This window comes from Nothobranchius furzeri, chromosome 14, assembly GCF_043380555.1.
Source record: "Nothobranchius furzeri strain GRZ-AD chromosome 14, NfurGRZ-RIMD1, whole genome shotgun sequence".
In the NCBI taxonomy this organism is placed as follows: domain Eukaryota; kingdom Metazoa; phylum Chordata; class Actinopteri; order Cyprinodontiformes; family Nothobranchiidae; genus Nothobranchius; species Nothobranchius furzeri.
In genome coordinates this window covers 23210738-23227466 of record NC_091754.1, presented here as the reverse complement: position 1 = coordinate 23227466, position 16729 = coordinate 23210738, and the positions used below count along the sequence as shown (strand labels likewise).

At 38.7% G+C, this 16729-nt stretch overlaps 3 protein-coding genes across 6 annotated transcripts; 1 reads left to right on the top strand and 2 right to left on the bottom strand.

Annotated features, from left to right (window-relative positions):
• Window positions 1-1749: 1749 nt before the first annotated feature.
• Window positions 1750-12491, bottom strand: ofd1 (OFD1 centriole and centriolar satellite protein). 3 transcript variants are annotated; one of them, XM_015966363.3, is made up of 22 exons: window positions 12186-12491; window positions 11911-12102; window positions 11637-11705; window positions 11521-11545; window positions 11339-11446; window positions 11106-11242; window positions 10843-11016; window positions 7990-8096; window positions 7784-7903; window positions 7610-7683; window positions 7441-7532; window positions 7101-7290; window positions 5687-5817; window positions 5455-5566; window positions 3786-4415; window positions 3545-3701; window positions 3368-3459; window positions 2767-2895; window positions 2444-2616; window positions 2229-2366; window positions 2079-2149; window positions 1750-1874 (listed from the first exon to the last, which is right to left on the bottom strand). In XM_015966363.3, the coding sequence occupies exons 1-22, from the start codon at window positions 12279-12281 to the stop codon at window positions 1829-1831; spliced, it is 3063 nt and encodes a 1020-aa protein (XP_015821849.1). In that variant the 5' UTR covers window positions 12282-12491; the 3' UTR covers window positions 1750-1828. The 3 variants fall into 3 exon arrangements, with proteins under 3 accessions (XP_015821849.1, XP_015821850.1, XP_054602841.1); XM_015966364.3 differs by having other exon boundaries at window positions 3368-3438; XM_054746866.2 differs by having other exon boundaries at window positions 3786-4283.
• Window positions 12492-12586: 95 nt separating this feature from the next.
• trappc2 (trafficking protein particle complex subunit 2) lies at window positions 12587-14495 on the top strand. 2 transcript variants are annotated; one of them, XM_070543997.1, is made up of 5 exons: window positions 12587-12715; window positions 12918-13044; window positions 13175-13319; window positions 13622-13707; window positions 13794-14495. In XM_070543997.1, exons 2-5 carry the CDS (start codon window positions 12952-12954, stop codon window positions 13890-13892), a joined length of 423 nt encoding a protein of 140 aa, XP_070400098.1. In that variant the 5' UTR covers window positions 12587-12715; window positions 12918-12951; the 3' UTR covers window positions 13893-14495. The 2 variants fall into 2 exon arrangements, with proteins under 2 accessions (XP_070400098.1, XP_070400097.1); XM_070543996.1 differs by having other exon boundaries at window positions 13175-13323; window positions 13626-13707.
• Window positions 14418-16366, bottom strand: rab9a (RAB9A, member RAS oncogene family). Its single transcript, XM_015966370.3, has 3 exons — window positions 16205-16366; window positions 15794-15906; window positions 14418-15707 (listed from the first exon to the last, which is right to left on the bottom strand). The coding sequence occupies exon 3, from the start codon at window positions 15666-15668 to the stop codon at window positions 15060-15062; it is 609 nt and encodes a 202-aa protein (XP_015821856.1). The 5' UTR covers window positions 15669-15707; window positions 15794-15906; window positions 16205-16366; the 3' UTR covers window positions 14418-15059.
• Window positions 16367-16729: the final 363 nt, after the last annotated feature.

Sequence of the window (16729 nt, the reverse complement as noted above, 5' to 3'; positions counted from 1 at the left end):
CCATCATCCTTAGATTACATCCATCTGAACATGCGTTGCCAAGGAAACGACATGGTGCTAAACACCAGTTGCAGTTTTCTAGATCCAAACGTCTTTTGTTGTCCATGACTTAATTGTGCTTTTCTTTTTGGGACTCTGGTAGTTTGCTCCAAGATAAATGACCCGCACTTGTATAGCGCCTCTCAGAGTAAGGACTCCAAAGCGCTTTACACTAGTGTATCATTCATCCATTCACACACTGATGTGTGGTAGTTTGAAGTGGTAGAAGCTGGCTGTTCCTCCTCCACTGATAATATTGAACCTCTCATACCAGTGGTATTCTGTTGTTAAATGCGGGAGTGGAATGAAAGGGGGACCCAGGTAAATACCGAAGTGCGGTGGTTTGGTGAAAAAGAACACCAGATGGTCCAATTGTTGGCTTCGGACCGGTTTTTAGACGGTTTTATTTTCTTTTAAATCTCCACAATATATTTATAGCTATATTATATAAACATTAAGAGGCATGAAAAATATTTTAAGCTAGCTTGTTTTGCAGGTTTGCCATTGTAGCTTAATCTGTTTCTCAGAACTTGTTCAGGAAGTGATCTACAGTCAGTTAGATGGAAATTATTTTACTTTCACACAAAAACATTGTTGAAAATGGCAGAAAGATTAATCATTACAAATTGGTTAAAAATGTAACTGTTAAGCTAATATTAGTGTTTAATTGGTTTCAGACTATTTTTATTGTACAGCTAATGAAATTAAAACATTAATGGCCTACATTAACTCTACCTCAGGTTTGCATTAGAACTTAAGGACAAGGTCTCTCTCTCTCTCTCTCTCTCTCACACACACACACACACTTTATTCTTGCAAAACAATATAAACTTCTCAAAAAAAATTTCCTTAAATCTGTCACAGCTTCCTAGGAAGATTAAGACTACAGTATCTGATGCTCTTCCATTTTTATTTTAGTGAGAAAGGGGAAAAAAGGGTGTGTGACAGCTTTCCTGTGAAAAGAAGCTGAAGATGGATTGTTACTGTAAATAACAATTTTGGTATTGTAATATGTGTATTTCTATGAAAATTTAGATTCCTTTCAAAGAATACATAATCATGTCCCGTTGCTTTTGACACTAGTTTTAGTTTGAAGCCGTGTAAATACAAATTCTAGCAATTTAAAGCTACTTATTCCTGATTTATTTAAATAGCTTTTGTTTCATTATTTGTTTTTTTACATTATTACTCAGTATTCACTATTTCTGTTATTTGGGTTACATGTACAGTTGTAGGGAGTGTTTGACCCTTTTCTTTAAAAAATAACTGAATTAGGATGAATAACTTTTATATAGCTAGTAGTTATCAGTGTTTGTAATCGAGTTTTTAAAAGCATTTGTAGTTTTTTCTATGATGTAAAGGGCTTCCTCTTGATTTCCAGGTGACGTTTATAACAACCTCAAGAATCAGTGATTTTAAACTTTCTATGTAGCCAAAGTCTTAAGTCCCAGTGAGGTTTGATGAGATAAATACAACATTTCCACTTTTTAATGTGGGACAGGCATTCAGGGGCAGAATTACAGACATGCATGAAGATTGTGTCGTCTAGGTATTTTTTTGCCTTTTGAATGAACCAAAAAGGAAACGCTGTCCATCAATCACCAGGAAGACGACCAACAACAACCATGTCTGGCTGGAAACACTTTCACGCAACTGTACTGTCATGATTACTTTTATTCTTTTTTTTTTTTATAAATGAAAAACAAAAACTGACTTTTTGTAAAGTGTGTTTATTTAACATTTGATTTAGCAAAAGCAGATTTCAGCTCGCGACTCGAGGACAACCAGCTCACCAGAAATCATCCTCGTCATCTTTAAGTGAACACGCAGCAACGCTGGGAAAAAAAAAAAACAGATTTAATAAACAGAACCCTCGAGACAGAAATAGAAAGGCATTTTTAAATCAACGCGATGTAATTCCAGAGCAAATAACATGATTAAAAAGATGCCAGAGATGAAAACCACATTAGCTCTTATTGTGAAAGGGTTTTGTTCATTAAACTCTCCCACAGAAACGGAGCAGCTGTTGAAAGTCTCACCTTTGTTCTATTTGCTCAGATAAACTCTTCTCCTCTGGGCTCGTTTGCCCTGATTCCTGTCTGACAGGACTCTTCAAAGCAAAACAAAAGGACAAATATTCAGATTAAAGATTCTCATAAAAGCTTCCAGTAAACAAGGACACAACTCGCCTGCTTCTGCTCTGCCCGGAGGACCATCATGTATTTCTCCATGGGATTTTCTCCTTTTGACTCCTCCTCCTGCTCCTCCTCCTCTTTCTTCACCTTTGTTTCTTCCTCCCCTTCTAGTTGCTCCTCTTGCTGTGAAAGCTGGTCAGACAGAGTGTTTATTTCAGCTAATTAACGTAATTACTAGAGATTTTTATTTTGGGAAGGATAATTGCTACCATCTCTAATTGTTCAAGTTCTCGAAGCTCTCTCTCTTTAGCTTCTTCCCGCTCCCTCTGCCGCCGTTCCTCTCTTTCTTTTCGCTCTCTTTCCCACTTTTGCTCCCCGTCTTCCTCCTCTTCTGTTCTGGCAGAATGACCTGAAGCCTGAGGAACTTCTGGAAACGCGTCACCTGAGTTTGTTCATTTTTTATTTCAGGTACAGCAAAAATGTCTCGTAAGTGTAAAAAATAGACTGGTACAGAAAGAAAGATGACATTCAGTTGTTGTAATCTGGAGTTAACAGTGATCATGGGTCGATGCCGGTAGGACTGACGGCTCACCCGCTTGACCGTGCGCGTCTGCTGGGTCTCCTGGGAGGTCCTGAGGGTGGGGGCTGGAGGGACCATCAGGGGCCTCCTCGGGGAGAGGGACAGCCGTGTCCAGGAGAAGCTTTGGAATGTGTCCGGGCTCTGGAGGGAGACATGCACAAAGAGACCTTTTATCCTCGGCTATAATGAAGCAGAGCCGGAGGACCAGAGCAGAATACATAATCAGCTGTCCTTCATCTTCACCATTGAGCAGGGCCTGCTGAAGGGACACATTTAAAAGATAAAACTCCAAAAACTAAACATGCAACTAAATTATTTTACAAATATCAATAAAACAAAGATAAACTGTAAGATTGTGCATGCAAATTCAGCGTTTTAGCACCACTTGGAGCTTTGCATGGTAGTCAAACTTTAATGCAGTCCAAGTATTTGGTTTAGCAGCTGCAGTAAAATAAATTTTTAATGCAAAAAAAAAAAAACAAATCCATCCAAATATTTTAAATAACGGACATTACAGGTTGGAGTTGAAAACTTGAAAAGGTTTTCCTGACAGGAAAAACTATAAAAGCTAAAAAGAAGAAAGAAGAGCATACCAACACCTGCTACTGAATACCTGAATCAGTTCCTGTGAGATCTTCCACGTTTATCTTCTCAGGCTGAGGAGACGACTCTGAGCTGGGTGGACTGAGAGAGATAGGAGCAAACCTGAAGGCATCAATATTAAACACCTCGAAGTCAGAATGTAAAATACATGCTGCAGTGTCCCTTAAGAAGTCTTAACAGATGGTACCTGGGCTGCTCTCGAGCTGTGCTCTTGAGCTGAGGACTGTGAGGAGGACTGAGATCAGCAGGAAAGTCACCTGTGACCCCCGCCTTGCAGAGGGGGGCACCAGAAAGAAGTCTGTCGGACAACGGCGGAGGAAAAACCACCGGAGACACGATTTCCTCTAATAAAAAAAAAAAAGAATAGTAGCTGTAGGAAACAACGTGAAACAAGAAAAATAAAGATTTTTTTTATGGAACACATGTACCTTCTGAGTTTTCTTCCCGAAGCTTCCTGGAAGAAGAGCCTTCATCTCTTGGAAGTACAGATTCCGCCAACAAATGAGGCATGAGGTCAGTGAATGCTGTCTTTAGGGGCAGAGCATTGTCTTCTGAAACAGTAACTCCAAGATGAGCCGGGGGGAAAAGGCGTTTGGCGTCATGAGAAACCAGACTTGGTGTCTGAACACGTTGAGGAGAAACAGTTTTTAGTGAAGACTTTGGTTTGTGTGTTGGGAGGACGTGAGAGTCCTGTTTTCTAAGAGGAAAGCCGGGAGACTGTGAGTGACACCAGTGTTGAAGGGAAACTGGTTTTGGTGGAAGCATTTGTGAGACTGTGGAGTACGCTGCCCTCTGCTGGTTGCTCCGATAAGCTTCCTCCACCCTGTCCGCCTCCTTTTGCAGCTCCTGGATCCGGGCCTTGGCTTCTGCCAGGTCAGAGTCGGGGGAATCGACCTGAGGAGGCAGGTATCCTCTCGACGGCCCACCTGCTTCACAAACATCATCAGAACCCACCCCGGTCCTCGGCTGAGCTCTGTCCACTCGGGTGTTGTGAGGAAGCAGCACAGAGCGATCAACAAGAAGGGGCTTGGGGTGACGCAGCACTTCATTTTCAAGAGCTGTCACCATCGATTCAATCGCAAAGGAAACAGAAAGGGGTGTTGAACACTAATAGAGAAGAACCATCACACCTAAAAAGCATGCAGCTACATCTTTCTTTCCCACTTTTTACTAATTCAATTTCTATATTAAAGGGACTTTACGGAGTTTTGAATTTTTATGCTCGCGATTGCCCCCTCAGGCCAAAAGCGTAACAGCAGCTTCAATAGTAGGCTCGTACACGACGTGCGCATGCTGTACGTGCACACTCCTTAACGAAAATAACAGTTGAGACAGTCCCTTGTGTGTGTGTGTGTGTGTGTGTGTGTGTGGCCCGGAGGACAGGAGAACGTGCAGCTAATTAATTAAATAATTTGGTTCTGTACCTTTCTCTTCAGCACAGCCGACAAAGGTTTAAGATGGGTCAGTCCTCCTGCATGCTCAGATCATTCCCTTCCCTTGCTTGAAATTTTTTTCCAAAAAGGACGTTGAACCCACATATTTTTTTATCTGTGAATTCAATGCCGTTCGGCGAGTCTCAAATAAAAATTTGGGCATCTTACTGTAAAAAAATATACCATTAATGTAAAAAAGAAACTCTAAAACAAACATGTTCACATACTGAATCGAACCCTTCTGCGCGAAAGCCCGACGTCTTACTAGGCGAGCTAAAGCGCCAGAGATGTGCATTGTATCTGTAGCATTTATATCCTTGATGACAGCTGAAACAACGTTCAAAGAACGGTTCGGACGGTTATGCCTGAGCGTGAACGCGCATGAAGCAGCCTGCTCGACCCGAGCAGCTCTCTTTTTCTGTGATTTTACAGAAAAATAAGCAATCACAGTAAAAATGCCAGGGCTCATTCTACAGGACCAGGGCATTGCAGGAGAATGTATGAAGAAGACATTTATTATTTCTATACATGTTTGGGCTGTCAAACTTCCATAATGCCCCTTTAATAATAAAAGTATTTTCATTATAACTTTTAGAACTAAAACTAGTCCAACTCCAAGTGACTGCCCCAAATACCTCCTGCTGAACATGCAGGCGGCACCAACCTTGTTGAGTTTGTCGAAGCTGCGCCTTCACGTCATCGATGTATTTAGTCATCCACTGTGACCTCTCCTCGCCCTCTAAGAGCTGAGCCTTGAGCTGAGCACATCGATCCACCTGCAGCAGAGTGTGGATTCTGAATGAGACGTTTTGCACGTAAATGAAAGGACACACTTCATATGACAACAAAAATGCATAAATAAACCCCCAGGTCATATGTGATGTGATGGGACTGACCTCGCTCTGCAGCTGCATCTGCAGCAGCTGTTTCTGATTGTTGAAGTCTTCCTCGTCCACTCGGCGAGCGTTCTGCAGCCTCTGGAGCTCCTTCTGCAAGGCCAGCTGGGCTTCAGATGGTCGGATTATTTCTAGGTAAATAAAGATGCTAATGGAGTCAGCCGTAGCTTATTTAAACCAAAATGCTGTTCTGATGGGACAAAAAGGGTCTTTTATTCAGGCTCAGAACCATTATTTGATTCCAATGGGTTTTCTTTATTTACATGGCACGAGTCACACAAAGGCGAGGTGCAAAAAACTGAAAATATACAATCAAAAATCTCAATAGTTGGATGAACACAATGTAATCATGGCACCCATTTCTACGTAATTTAACCAAGTACAATAACCCAGTTTTGACCACGTCAAACCAACACATTTGGCATTTGGTGGTTCAGTTTAATCAGATTACATCGGATCAATGTAGTATCCGTACATTGAGTCAAAATGATTCATTTAAGTTTGTAGAGTGAAAACATTCAAATAAGACAAGATGGAACAAATGTCCGTTAACATCGGCCAGGTTTTATTTATCGGACCGATACGATATGTTAAAAAATGACTAACATCGGCCGATAACGATATTGATGCCGATATAGTGTCCATCTCTAATTTTAAAACCAGAAATAAATATTTCAACACTCAAGTCTAGAATGTTGCCAAGTTTTCATTTTTAAACTCAAAGAAAATTTAAATAACTAAATGTCTTACCAAATATTACAAAAGCACATTTTGTGACAAAACTAGATGATATATTTTTATAATAGAGAAGATCACTCAGCTTCAGTGGAACCTCCAGCTTTTCAAACTCATCCATGGTTGTGTTGAACAACTAAACCAGTGATTCCCAAACTTTTCAGCGTCAGGCCCCAAAAATACAGATTGTTGAGTCATGTGACCCCAGACGGTTGTGATTTTAAAATACGACAATGGCATAAAGAAAAAGGCTTCAGTTCATATTCACTTATATACATTTATGACCATTTGATTGAGTTTTTCTCACAATCACGTGAGAAATTTAGCTTTAGCAGATTCTGGAAAGCATCCCAAGTAGGGTCTGGACCCAAACTTTGGGAACCACACGTCTAACGGACCTGATTCTCTTCATCCCAGCGTCTAATTACATTTTTGTTTGATTATTCAGTAAAAGCAGCCTTCTGTCTCTGTTCACATTCACTTCTCATCCTCTTTCCCGGAAGCTGAGGCAGAGGCACGAATGCTTCACAGAACAATGAATCCCACACTGGATCCTGCTGAAAACAACTCTGGAACTGGAGTTTTCACCACATTCACAGGATGCGTGTGAGCACCAGACTTGTAACAAGTCTGATTAAACGTGTGTGTATTAATTAGAGATGGTACAGTTTCTCTTCACCTGCACGGAGCTGCCGGCTCTCCTCTTGGGCTCCCTCCAGCTGCTGCTTCAGCAGCTCCACCTGTCCCTGCAGCTCGGCCCTCTCTCTCTTCAAGCTAAGGTAGTCACCCGTGCTCTCCAGTCTTTCCTTCAACACGTTATTCTGCTGAGTCAGCAGGGAAATCTGTTGCTCTGCTGTTTCTAACTCCATCTGGGAAAAGAAAGGGTAAAAATACCACGAGACAGAAATAGAAGACAATATAATTATGGAGAATTAAAAAAAAGAATTTGATTTGAAAATAAAATCGATTCAGAAATAAGGACATGACCAGTGTTGACAGAATCAGGTCGGGGTTTTTACCTGTCGTCGTTTTAGCTCTGAACGGGCTTTGTCGTGCTCCGCTAAGGTGGCGTTAATCACAGCGGACTCCTTCTGGATTCGAGCAGCTTCCTCTGGAAAACAAAACAATGATAAGAATGAAAAAAGAAGCAGATGAGTCATGAATCTTACACAAAACTAAAATACTTACCTTTGTTTCTGTTCTCGCTCTCTGTGAGACTTTCTGTTCTTTTAATAAATTCCTCCTTCAACTCCAGCTGATACCTAACACAAAAACCAGCGTTTCAAATGAATGATCTTTTTTGAGTTGATAAATAAATAAATAAATAAATAAATAAATAAATAAAGACTTAAGTTCAATAACCTGGCGAGTTCGTTCTTCAGCTTCTGGTCATACGTGTCCTCCATAGTCTTCACAGCCAGTTCTCGCCTCCTCAGCAGCTCTTCAGTAGTTTGGACCTTCTCTGCTTGAGTTTGACAGGTCCTGGTTTCATGAAAATAAAGATATGCAGAACAAATATAAAAAGGTAAGAAAATGAATTAAATAAAGATGATTAAAAATAATCTTACTGTTCGAAAGCCTCCATTCTCCTCCTCAGCTCGTTCTCTCTGTTATGCACAGACTCGATGTCTTTCAGCACCGCCTGCCTCTGCAGGTAGATATTTTTTTCTTCAATCTAACAAAAAAAGATGAAATTTTCAATCAATCAATGCTAAAAATCCCACTAAAAAGTAACTTTTTAGGACTCATCCTTGACAGCACTCTTTCATTTCAATCCCACATCAGTAACATCACTCGGTCTGCCTACTTTCACCTGCGCAATCGCCTTCGCCCCTCTTTCACCCCCCACTCTGCTTCCAAACTTGTTCACAGCCTCGTCACCTCAAGAATCAACTACTGCAATTCACTCCTCTTTGTTTTACCACAAAAGTCCATCAATAAGCTCCAACTGGTCCAGAACTCTGCTGCACGCATCATTTCTAAACCCCTGTGAGTCACCATATCAGCCCTGTCCTGCAACAGCTTCACTGGCTTCCTGTGAAACTACGCATAGATTTCAAAATCCTTCTCCTCACATTTAAAGCTATCCATAACCCCCCCCCCCCCCCATACCTGTCTGACCTCATTCACATTATCTCTCCCATCTGTTCCCTCAGATCATCATCCTCTGTCACTCTCTCTGTCCCACCTTTCCGTCTCAGCTCTATGGGGAGCAGAGCCCTCAGCAGCTCTACTCCCCGTCTCTGGAATTCTCTCCCTCAACCATCCATAACTCCGACCCGCTCTCCTCCTTTAAATCTGGACTCACAATCCACCTGTTTCAGACTGCTTACTGCTAGTGTCACCTTTTCCATCTTCATTGATTTCATTATCTAGTTTGTATTTTTAAGGCTTCTGTGTGTGATTTTTGCTATTTTTAACTCGGATTCTTTGTTGCTATTTTACTGCTGTAAAGTGTCCTTGAGTCCCTTGAAAGGCGCTTTGAAATAAATGCCTTATTATTACTTTTTATTATTATTATTAGGGGTGTAAGAAAATATCGTTATGGCAATATATCGTGATATTTTTTCCAGCAATATTATATTGATATTCAAAAGCCGTGTATCTAATTTTTGAAAGAATTTACATGCAAACATTTGTGCATTTTCTTTTCGTTTTGTGTAATTCAATCGCCACCCGCTAGTTGGCAACGGGTTTTGTTTCCACCATTGAAATGTAAATCCCTCCATCATGGTTCAGATACCTCATTTTAAACATGTTACGTATCAGTTTGGACTGTTTGTTGAACACTCTTACAATAAATTCAGTAAAAAAAAATAGCTTGTAACGTCTGACTGAATGTATTGCAATATATCACGATGTATCGTATCGTCTCCCCTGTATCGTGATATGTATCATATCGCCAGAATTTCAACAATACACATCCCTGATTATTATTATTACTCATGATACAAGGAGTTTGTCAAATTAGGTAAACAACCTTGGAACACCTCAAGAAGTATCAGCATATATTTTTTACAGGCCATTCTTTGGATGTTTTATTATGTTACTAAAGAGGGATGACGTGTGAGGAGAAATTAAAGCAGCACTAAAGAGTTTTTAATACTTAACTCATTTACTGCCATTGACAACAAAAGTCGTCGTTTGCATTTCTTTTTTTTTACTGGGTGGGCGTCGGAACGAGCCCCCGCAGCGTGGGAACAAACATCAAGGCTCTAAAGCTGAATTTCATCCGCATACGTCACATGTCACGTGATCAGGAAGCAGAAAATCCATGTGTTAGAACAACGTTTTCGGCCGCTGCTGTGAAAAAAGTGAGGCGCAAAGCTTCTGTCGATCACAATTCAACAACGGATTATGAAAGAACGGATAACGCTCGAAACACGCGGATTCTGAGCTACTACAGCAATCGATTTCCCTCTGGGATTAATAAAGTATTTTTGAATTGAACTGAACTGAATTCTTCCTGATGTAAGAAGTGAGCCCACTCTTTGTTTTGGTAGTTTTGGCGTTGACATCATCATATAGCACAATGTTTTGACTCTTCAAAAAACAGAAAAAAAAAAAACCACAGAAAAACACTGGCAACGTGAGGCTTTTCCGATCAGGAAACGGCTGGCAGTTAACGAGTTAAACTATTGCTTTCAAACTGGTTTCAGTCGTGAACCAGAGTGAACATCGGCATGGCCCACATCAGTTTGAGCAAGCTAAAGGTTACGAAATCACGGACTGATGGTGACCTGGCTTTGTTGATACTGGACTTGTAAGTTATATATTTTTTGTCCAACAGCGTGGACCTTTTTGCTTTGTGGCTTATTTTAGTAGTTATTAGCTCGTGTTAGCATTAGCTCATTAGCACTAGCTAAAGCAGCCAGGGTTATTTACAACACTTGTAATTCTGTTTTCAACCAGTAGGAGGGAGGATTAGGAAAATTTATTTAGTGATGCTAGGTAGAAAACTCAAATGAGGGGTGTTAAGTGACCCTGCACACAACTGCTCTTTGTTAAAAGCCAAACACATTAAAACCATTTTGTTTAACCCCCCCAAACCCAAAAGTCTTAAATGTTAGCAATATTGTATTTATTTTCATGTAAGCACTGATATAATCAGAACATTTAAAAACATTTAAGAATTGTTTAGTTTTAACATAAAATCAGAATTTTTCTGTTGTTTATTTTGCTTTGTTTCTGACTTGGAAATTATATTTAACCAGAAAATCAAGTATCTGAAGTATTTTAATGACACTTTTTGAGGTCTATTCATGATGCTTTTGTTTTAATAAATGAAAACATGATGATGCTGTATGTTTTGCAAGAAACACAAAGCACTGCAGTAAGCAGTGCAATGATAAAAAGTGTATGAAAATAGGAAAAACGTTTTCCAAGCAAACAAACGTCCCTAAATAATAGCAAATTTTCACCTCTTGCTGTTTTTGCAGCCGATCAATCGCATTTTTCTCTCTCTCCATCAGCACCGTTGTCTTCATTTCATAATTCCTCTCCAGTTCTTGCTTCAGACGATCAAATTCTTTATGAAACTTTGATTTTTCTTCCATTCTCACCTTAGCAATCTCCACTTCTTTAAAATGCTGCAGCTAATACAAGAAAGAAAACATTAAAGTAGATTAACACAACACAAACATCTGATGATTAATCCTCATTACAGGAGTTTGTGAGCACAAACCTTTGTGTTCATTTCTGCTTCCATCTGTGCTTCTGTCTCTTTTCTATATGCAGCCAGTTTTGATTGAAAGGGAAAGATTCTGTCATCACTGAAACTAACGCTCTCATATTCCTTATCGATCATTTTCATCTTTTCGACTGAGTGCAAAGAAAACGAGGAAAGTAAAATTTATTTGCTTCAGGCTACAAGATAGAAATCAAAACAGCGTAATTTCAAACAGCAGTCCTTCATACCAAGAGACTCTCCGTAACTCGATAAGCTGGTTGTCTGAGTTTCCACATCATGACAGAGGCTGGGATGGTAATCATTTGTCAGATGTTTTAAAAGGCTGAACAGAAATCCTGCAGGACATAACCACAATATCAAAATCAAAACAAAACTATCACTTTTATAAAGAAAGTATATTAAAACATACCTTTATCATTGATTTCTGTATTTACCTAGCAAAAAATATAAATATATATTTTATTAAAATTTTGCTCAATTTAGATTAGAATTTACTGGCCCTGTAGAGCAGGTGACATTATTCACCATGGAGGAGTAGTGGGGTGATGCAGGGTGGATTTTAAGAATCTGAAGAAGGCCGTCTCTCTTTAAAATCTGTACAAAATAAACATAAACAAACACCTGTATCTGTGTTTATGTATTTAGTAGATCAACAAACACTATTCAGCCAATCCTTGGTGGCAGTGAGGCAGCATAATGAATAATAAAAATAATAATAATATCATAATAATAATAATAAATGTGTATCTACAGGGAATATATTTAAACTTCGTAAGGGGACATAAATAAAGTCACACACCTTGTCCTTACTTAACCCACATTCAGGGTAGAACACAGAAAGAGTGTATTCATATCCTGACGCAACGAGATGATTTGACACGATGCTGTTACAGGCTAAAAGTAAAAGAGGCTCATCTGTGTCCGGTACCGGTCTGGGAGCTGGTTCCTGTGAACATTTTAACTCCTGGATGAGCTGATTACGCAGCTGCACCTGGGGATAAAACAAGTGAATGACAACGTAGCTTCTAATGCCAAGTTGGGCTAAAAAGGTTTAAACAAGGATATTTAGCTTACTTTGAGGGTATCAAGCACTCCTCTGTTTTTAAAAGTCTGATAAAGCCTTTTCCTCAGCTCTTCTGGGGACAACCCATCTTCCTTCGATGAAGACATAACTGCAGGGCTTCGCAGATAAATATCCACACAGCTGTGCACGTTAACGGAATAAATATTTCACCCAAAACAACTTTAAAAGTTTTGGCTATTACGTAGATTACAATTCTCGATCTATCAAGAAAAATTTATATCCAAAAAAATGATGAATGTTTGCCATTAAGCGGCCCGACGAGCAGAAGCGTATGCAAAGCATTTTAAAATTTACCAACCGACACGGGCGCACAAATATGACGTAACAAATATTGGTTAGTGAAAAAAAATGGTATTGTAAAATTTTTACAACATAATAGTAAATACACGTTATTTTGATAATATTCTAAAAAAAAATCTAAAATAATAAAGTCCTCGTGAAACATTCTTTTTTTCTTACTTATACTGTCGTCATCTTCATGCGACTGAAGTTTTAGTCTTCCAGGAAGCGACTCTAAAAGGTAAACAAAAATCGGTTAATCTTGAAATGTAGCTTTGCTTGCTCTATATTTTTCTCTCTTGTGTATGTTTTTCTTTTAAAGTCATTTTTATTACTGAACAACATTATTCTGTTAACCCGTTTGCTAAAAATTAGCCATCTAGCAACTAGCTTCTCTAATGTTTGTTATTTAACCATATATGTTTGTCTTTAATCGACTGCAGGTAACGTTTGATTTGATAAAAGGAGATCTAAACGATGTCGGGAAGTTTTTATTTTGTTATGGTTGGTCATCATGACAATCCTGTGTTTGAGATGGAGTTTTTGCCATCTGGGAAGCCTGAATCAAAGGTACTTCTGCTCAACTGATCATAATAAACTGTTAAAGTGACTTAATTGTGGGAAAATTGCACACACATATTAATCATAACTACGTTAATTAAATGTATTATCTTGAAATTATTTCTTTCTGTGACTACAGGATGATCACCGTCACCTGAACCAGTTCATTGCACACGCAGCGCTAGATTTGGTGGATGAAAACATGTGGCTGTCCAATAGTATGTACCTGAAAACTGTGGACAAGTTTAACGAGTGGTTTGTGTCTGCATTCGTCACAGCAGGACATATCCTTTTTGTGTTTTTTCTCTTAATTATTTTGTTTCTGTTTTAAAAACAACTGGAAAACGTTGAAATGTGATTGTACAACATAGAAATGTGTTATGTGAAACCACGTTTAAAGGCATAAAGAGTCTTATTTTTCCTAATAAAAGAAAAGTTATTCCCAGAATGTGATGGGCTGATTGATTTCTAGTTTCTTTAAAATAAACTACTTCATTATTGTAAACAATAAATATTCATCACTTTTTCATACTCATTCACATGTATTACTCTTGTAAGCTTTATATTCCTTAAATACCTGCCATACATATAAGGTTCATCATGCTGCATGATGTTCGACAAGAAGATGGAATCAAAAACTTTTTTAATGATGTGTATGACTTATACATTAAGGTGCGCCGTGCTTCATGTTTATAAAAAATCACTAATATGTTCTCCTGATCATTTGATATTTACTATTTTCTTTGTTTTTTCCTCAGTTTGCAATGAACCCCTTCTATGAAATCAATGCACCAATCCGCTCGACGGCGTTTGAGAGGAAGGTCCAGTTCCTTGGAAAGAAACATCTCCTGAGTTAATCGCTTTGAGCGGATTCAGTGTGACATTCATCTTTTTGTCGTTTTCCTTTTGTGCAAAACTTGTGTAAAAATGTTATTGTCAAAGTTGTGGCTACAACTATCTTTTGTTCATTTTTATTAAATTCTGACTCTTTGAACCTCTGACATTAGATCACTAGTTCTTCATGAGGAATGCTCTGTATCATGTCGGTGCTTACAGAGCAGAGTACCAAGACAAGTTCTTGATTATCCTTAGAACAATTAAATGAGTCATTATTTAGTTATCAGGCCACAAAACAAGCTAATCAGACAGTTATGAGGGTGTTTATTTGTCATTTAGTATATCAAGCTGACAACTTTATACATAACTAAAATGAGAAACAGTTAAGGTAAATAACTGGTTCACTTTCCAATCAAGTTGTAGCTCAAGTCTTCCAATTTGCATATATGACAAGAGTGCGGTTGGATTATTTTTAAATAATACAGCATTGAACAATGACATACGGTCACTACTTCATCACACTTTCATTAGAAGAAAAAGCTCCATAGTGCTTAGTCTTTTTATTTTTTGAAATGTTAGAAAAATAAATATAAAATGCAATTAAAAAGGCCATGCACAAAACATTTGGTGTTTATTTCTTGTATGGGGAATATGTCTTCATTTTTCTAACATAAAGCATCAATTGACATGCATAACATACAGACAAAACCTAATGTAGTCAATTCATACCTTTTAATGAACTGAAACTGGCTCACTGGCTTCTACAAATAATGTTTTACTTTGCAATTCAATGTTAATTATGTAAATATATGATTACCTGCTCCACAATGACATTTCAAGCATGAAGATCAAATTAAATAATCACACTTGTTGAATGTTTAACATCTGAACACAGAATGTACTTATTTTAAGAGGGATGTGAATCCTTTTTATGGTCAAACCTTCGGCCGACCCCAGTAGTTTTTAAAATGGAGCGAAACTAAATCAACAAGTTAGTGCTTTGAGTTTGTTAATAGACAGATTAATTTAGTGTTTGCTTTTCTGTTTGTTTTGGCAGAAGTCCAACAATGATCACCAAACCTTAAAAAAAATAATCAAAAGTGTTAGTAGCATAGTTTGTTACTACAGCAGTGTACGCCTACAGTCTCATGGCGTAACAGGGGTTTATTAGTGAAAGCTTCTGGATGTTAAGAACAGCAAGTGGTGGCAGAACGAGGCTTTCTGTGGAGCCTGACTGTGTCCGTGGAGATGAGGTAGTCTGTTTTGTCATCCATTGCTAACACTCTATGCACTGCTTCCTCAAATGCCACTGCTACATTAGTGGCATCCTTGGCACTGGTCTCATAATACGGGTAGTCCCCATTCTCCTGGCACCACTCCCGAGCCTCCTCCGAAGACACCTGCCTCTCAGCCACATCCACTTTGTTGCCCAAAACCACAAATGGAAACTTTTCCGGCTCCTTGATGTCGGCGTAGTAGATGAACTCTTTTTTCCAGTTGCTCAGGTTGAGAAAACTCTGGCTGTCGTCAACGCTGAAAGTGAGCAAGCAGCAATCAGAGCCACGGTAAAAAGGAGTTCTCAGGCTGCGGAAGCGCTCCTGGCCAGCAGTGTCCCAGATCTGCAGGGTGACCTTGTACCCGTCTACAGTAAGTTCTTTGTTTAGGAACTCAACGCCAATGGTGTGGAAAAGGTGGGCATCAAACTTGTTGGTGACGTAGCGATTCATCAAGGAGCTCTTTCCAACCCCACCGTCACCCAGCAAGATGACTTTCAGAGTGGATTTCTTCGCTGCCATGGCTATTGATTCCTAATCAACCACTTTGAAATGATTAACCTAATATAATAGAACAAAACAAAACATTGTCAAATTACCATTTAACTAGTTACACTGTAGAACAATCACACTAAGTATTCTCTTACCCCAGTTTGTTTTGACTGTCTCCACTTGTCCAGATCATGTGCTGTAAACCCCGGTGTTGGATCACATGTTCGTTTAATTGTTGATGCTGGCAGCCATTTAGATAACATTTAACCTGTCAAAACACAAAGGCAAGCTGTCATTTTCCCCGACAAAAATAAACAGTTCTGGGCAGAATTCCCTGAACGAAAGAACAATAAAAATCATAACAAAGCTTGTATTGTGATAAAGATGTAAAGGCTTGGCTTTGATACACAAACAACTTAACTATGTAAAATGCAGCATCTTGGTTGAAAGAATACCAAAGTTTAGCTAAACAGCTAGTTAGCTAGGCTAACTAGAAACAGCTTCATCAGGTTATAACAAACGAGCTAGCTCGGGTTCAGTCATGTTCTTATTTGCTTCTCGCTTACCTTGCAGATTGATTCTAACAGCTGCGGACCCAGTGATAAACAAGATGTAAAATAATGGAAATAATATAAATTCATTCGCTTGATAGCCACGTAAGGCCAAAACACTTCCTGGTTAGCGATTAAAGAAGCTGTTAGCTGCTAGTAACGAGCTCAGCTAGCTTCAACAGCGATAGGTCACGTGATCTAACAACAACTGTCAAAAAAGTCTCAAAATATAAAAACTTCGACATAAACGTTTTGTTTTTATTTTTTATTTATTTTATAAAACTTGTTCAAAAATACAGTCAATATTAACTTATTTAATATTTGATTTTCTAATGTTATGTCATATTTCACCACTAGAGAGCGACATTTAACAATTTTGTTAGCATTCTAACTTTATTACAAACATGTCATGAAGTATTACTTACCTTTGTGGCTCCACCACTAAAAATTGTATATATTGGAATTCATATTTAGCTGAATTCACATTTAGTTGCTGAGAAAGGTTCTTTCACAACGTTTAAATTCTAATAGTTCAACACC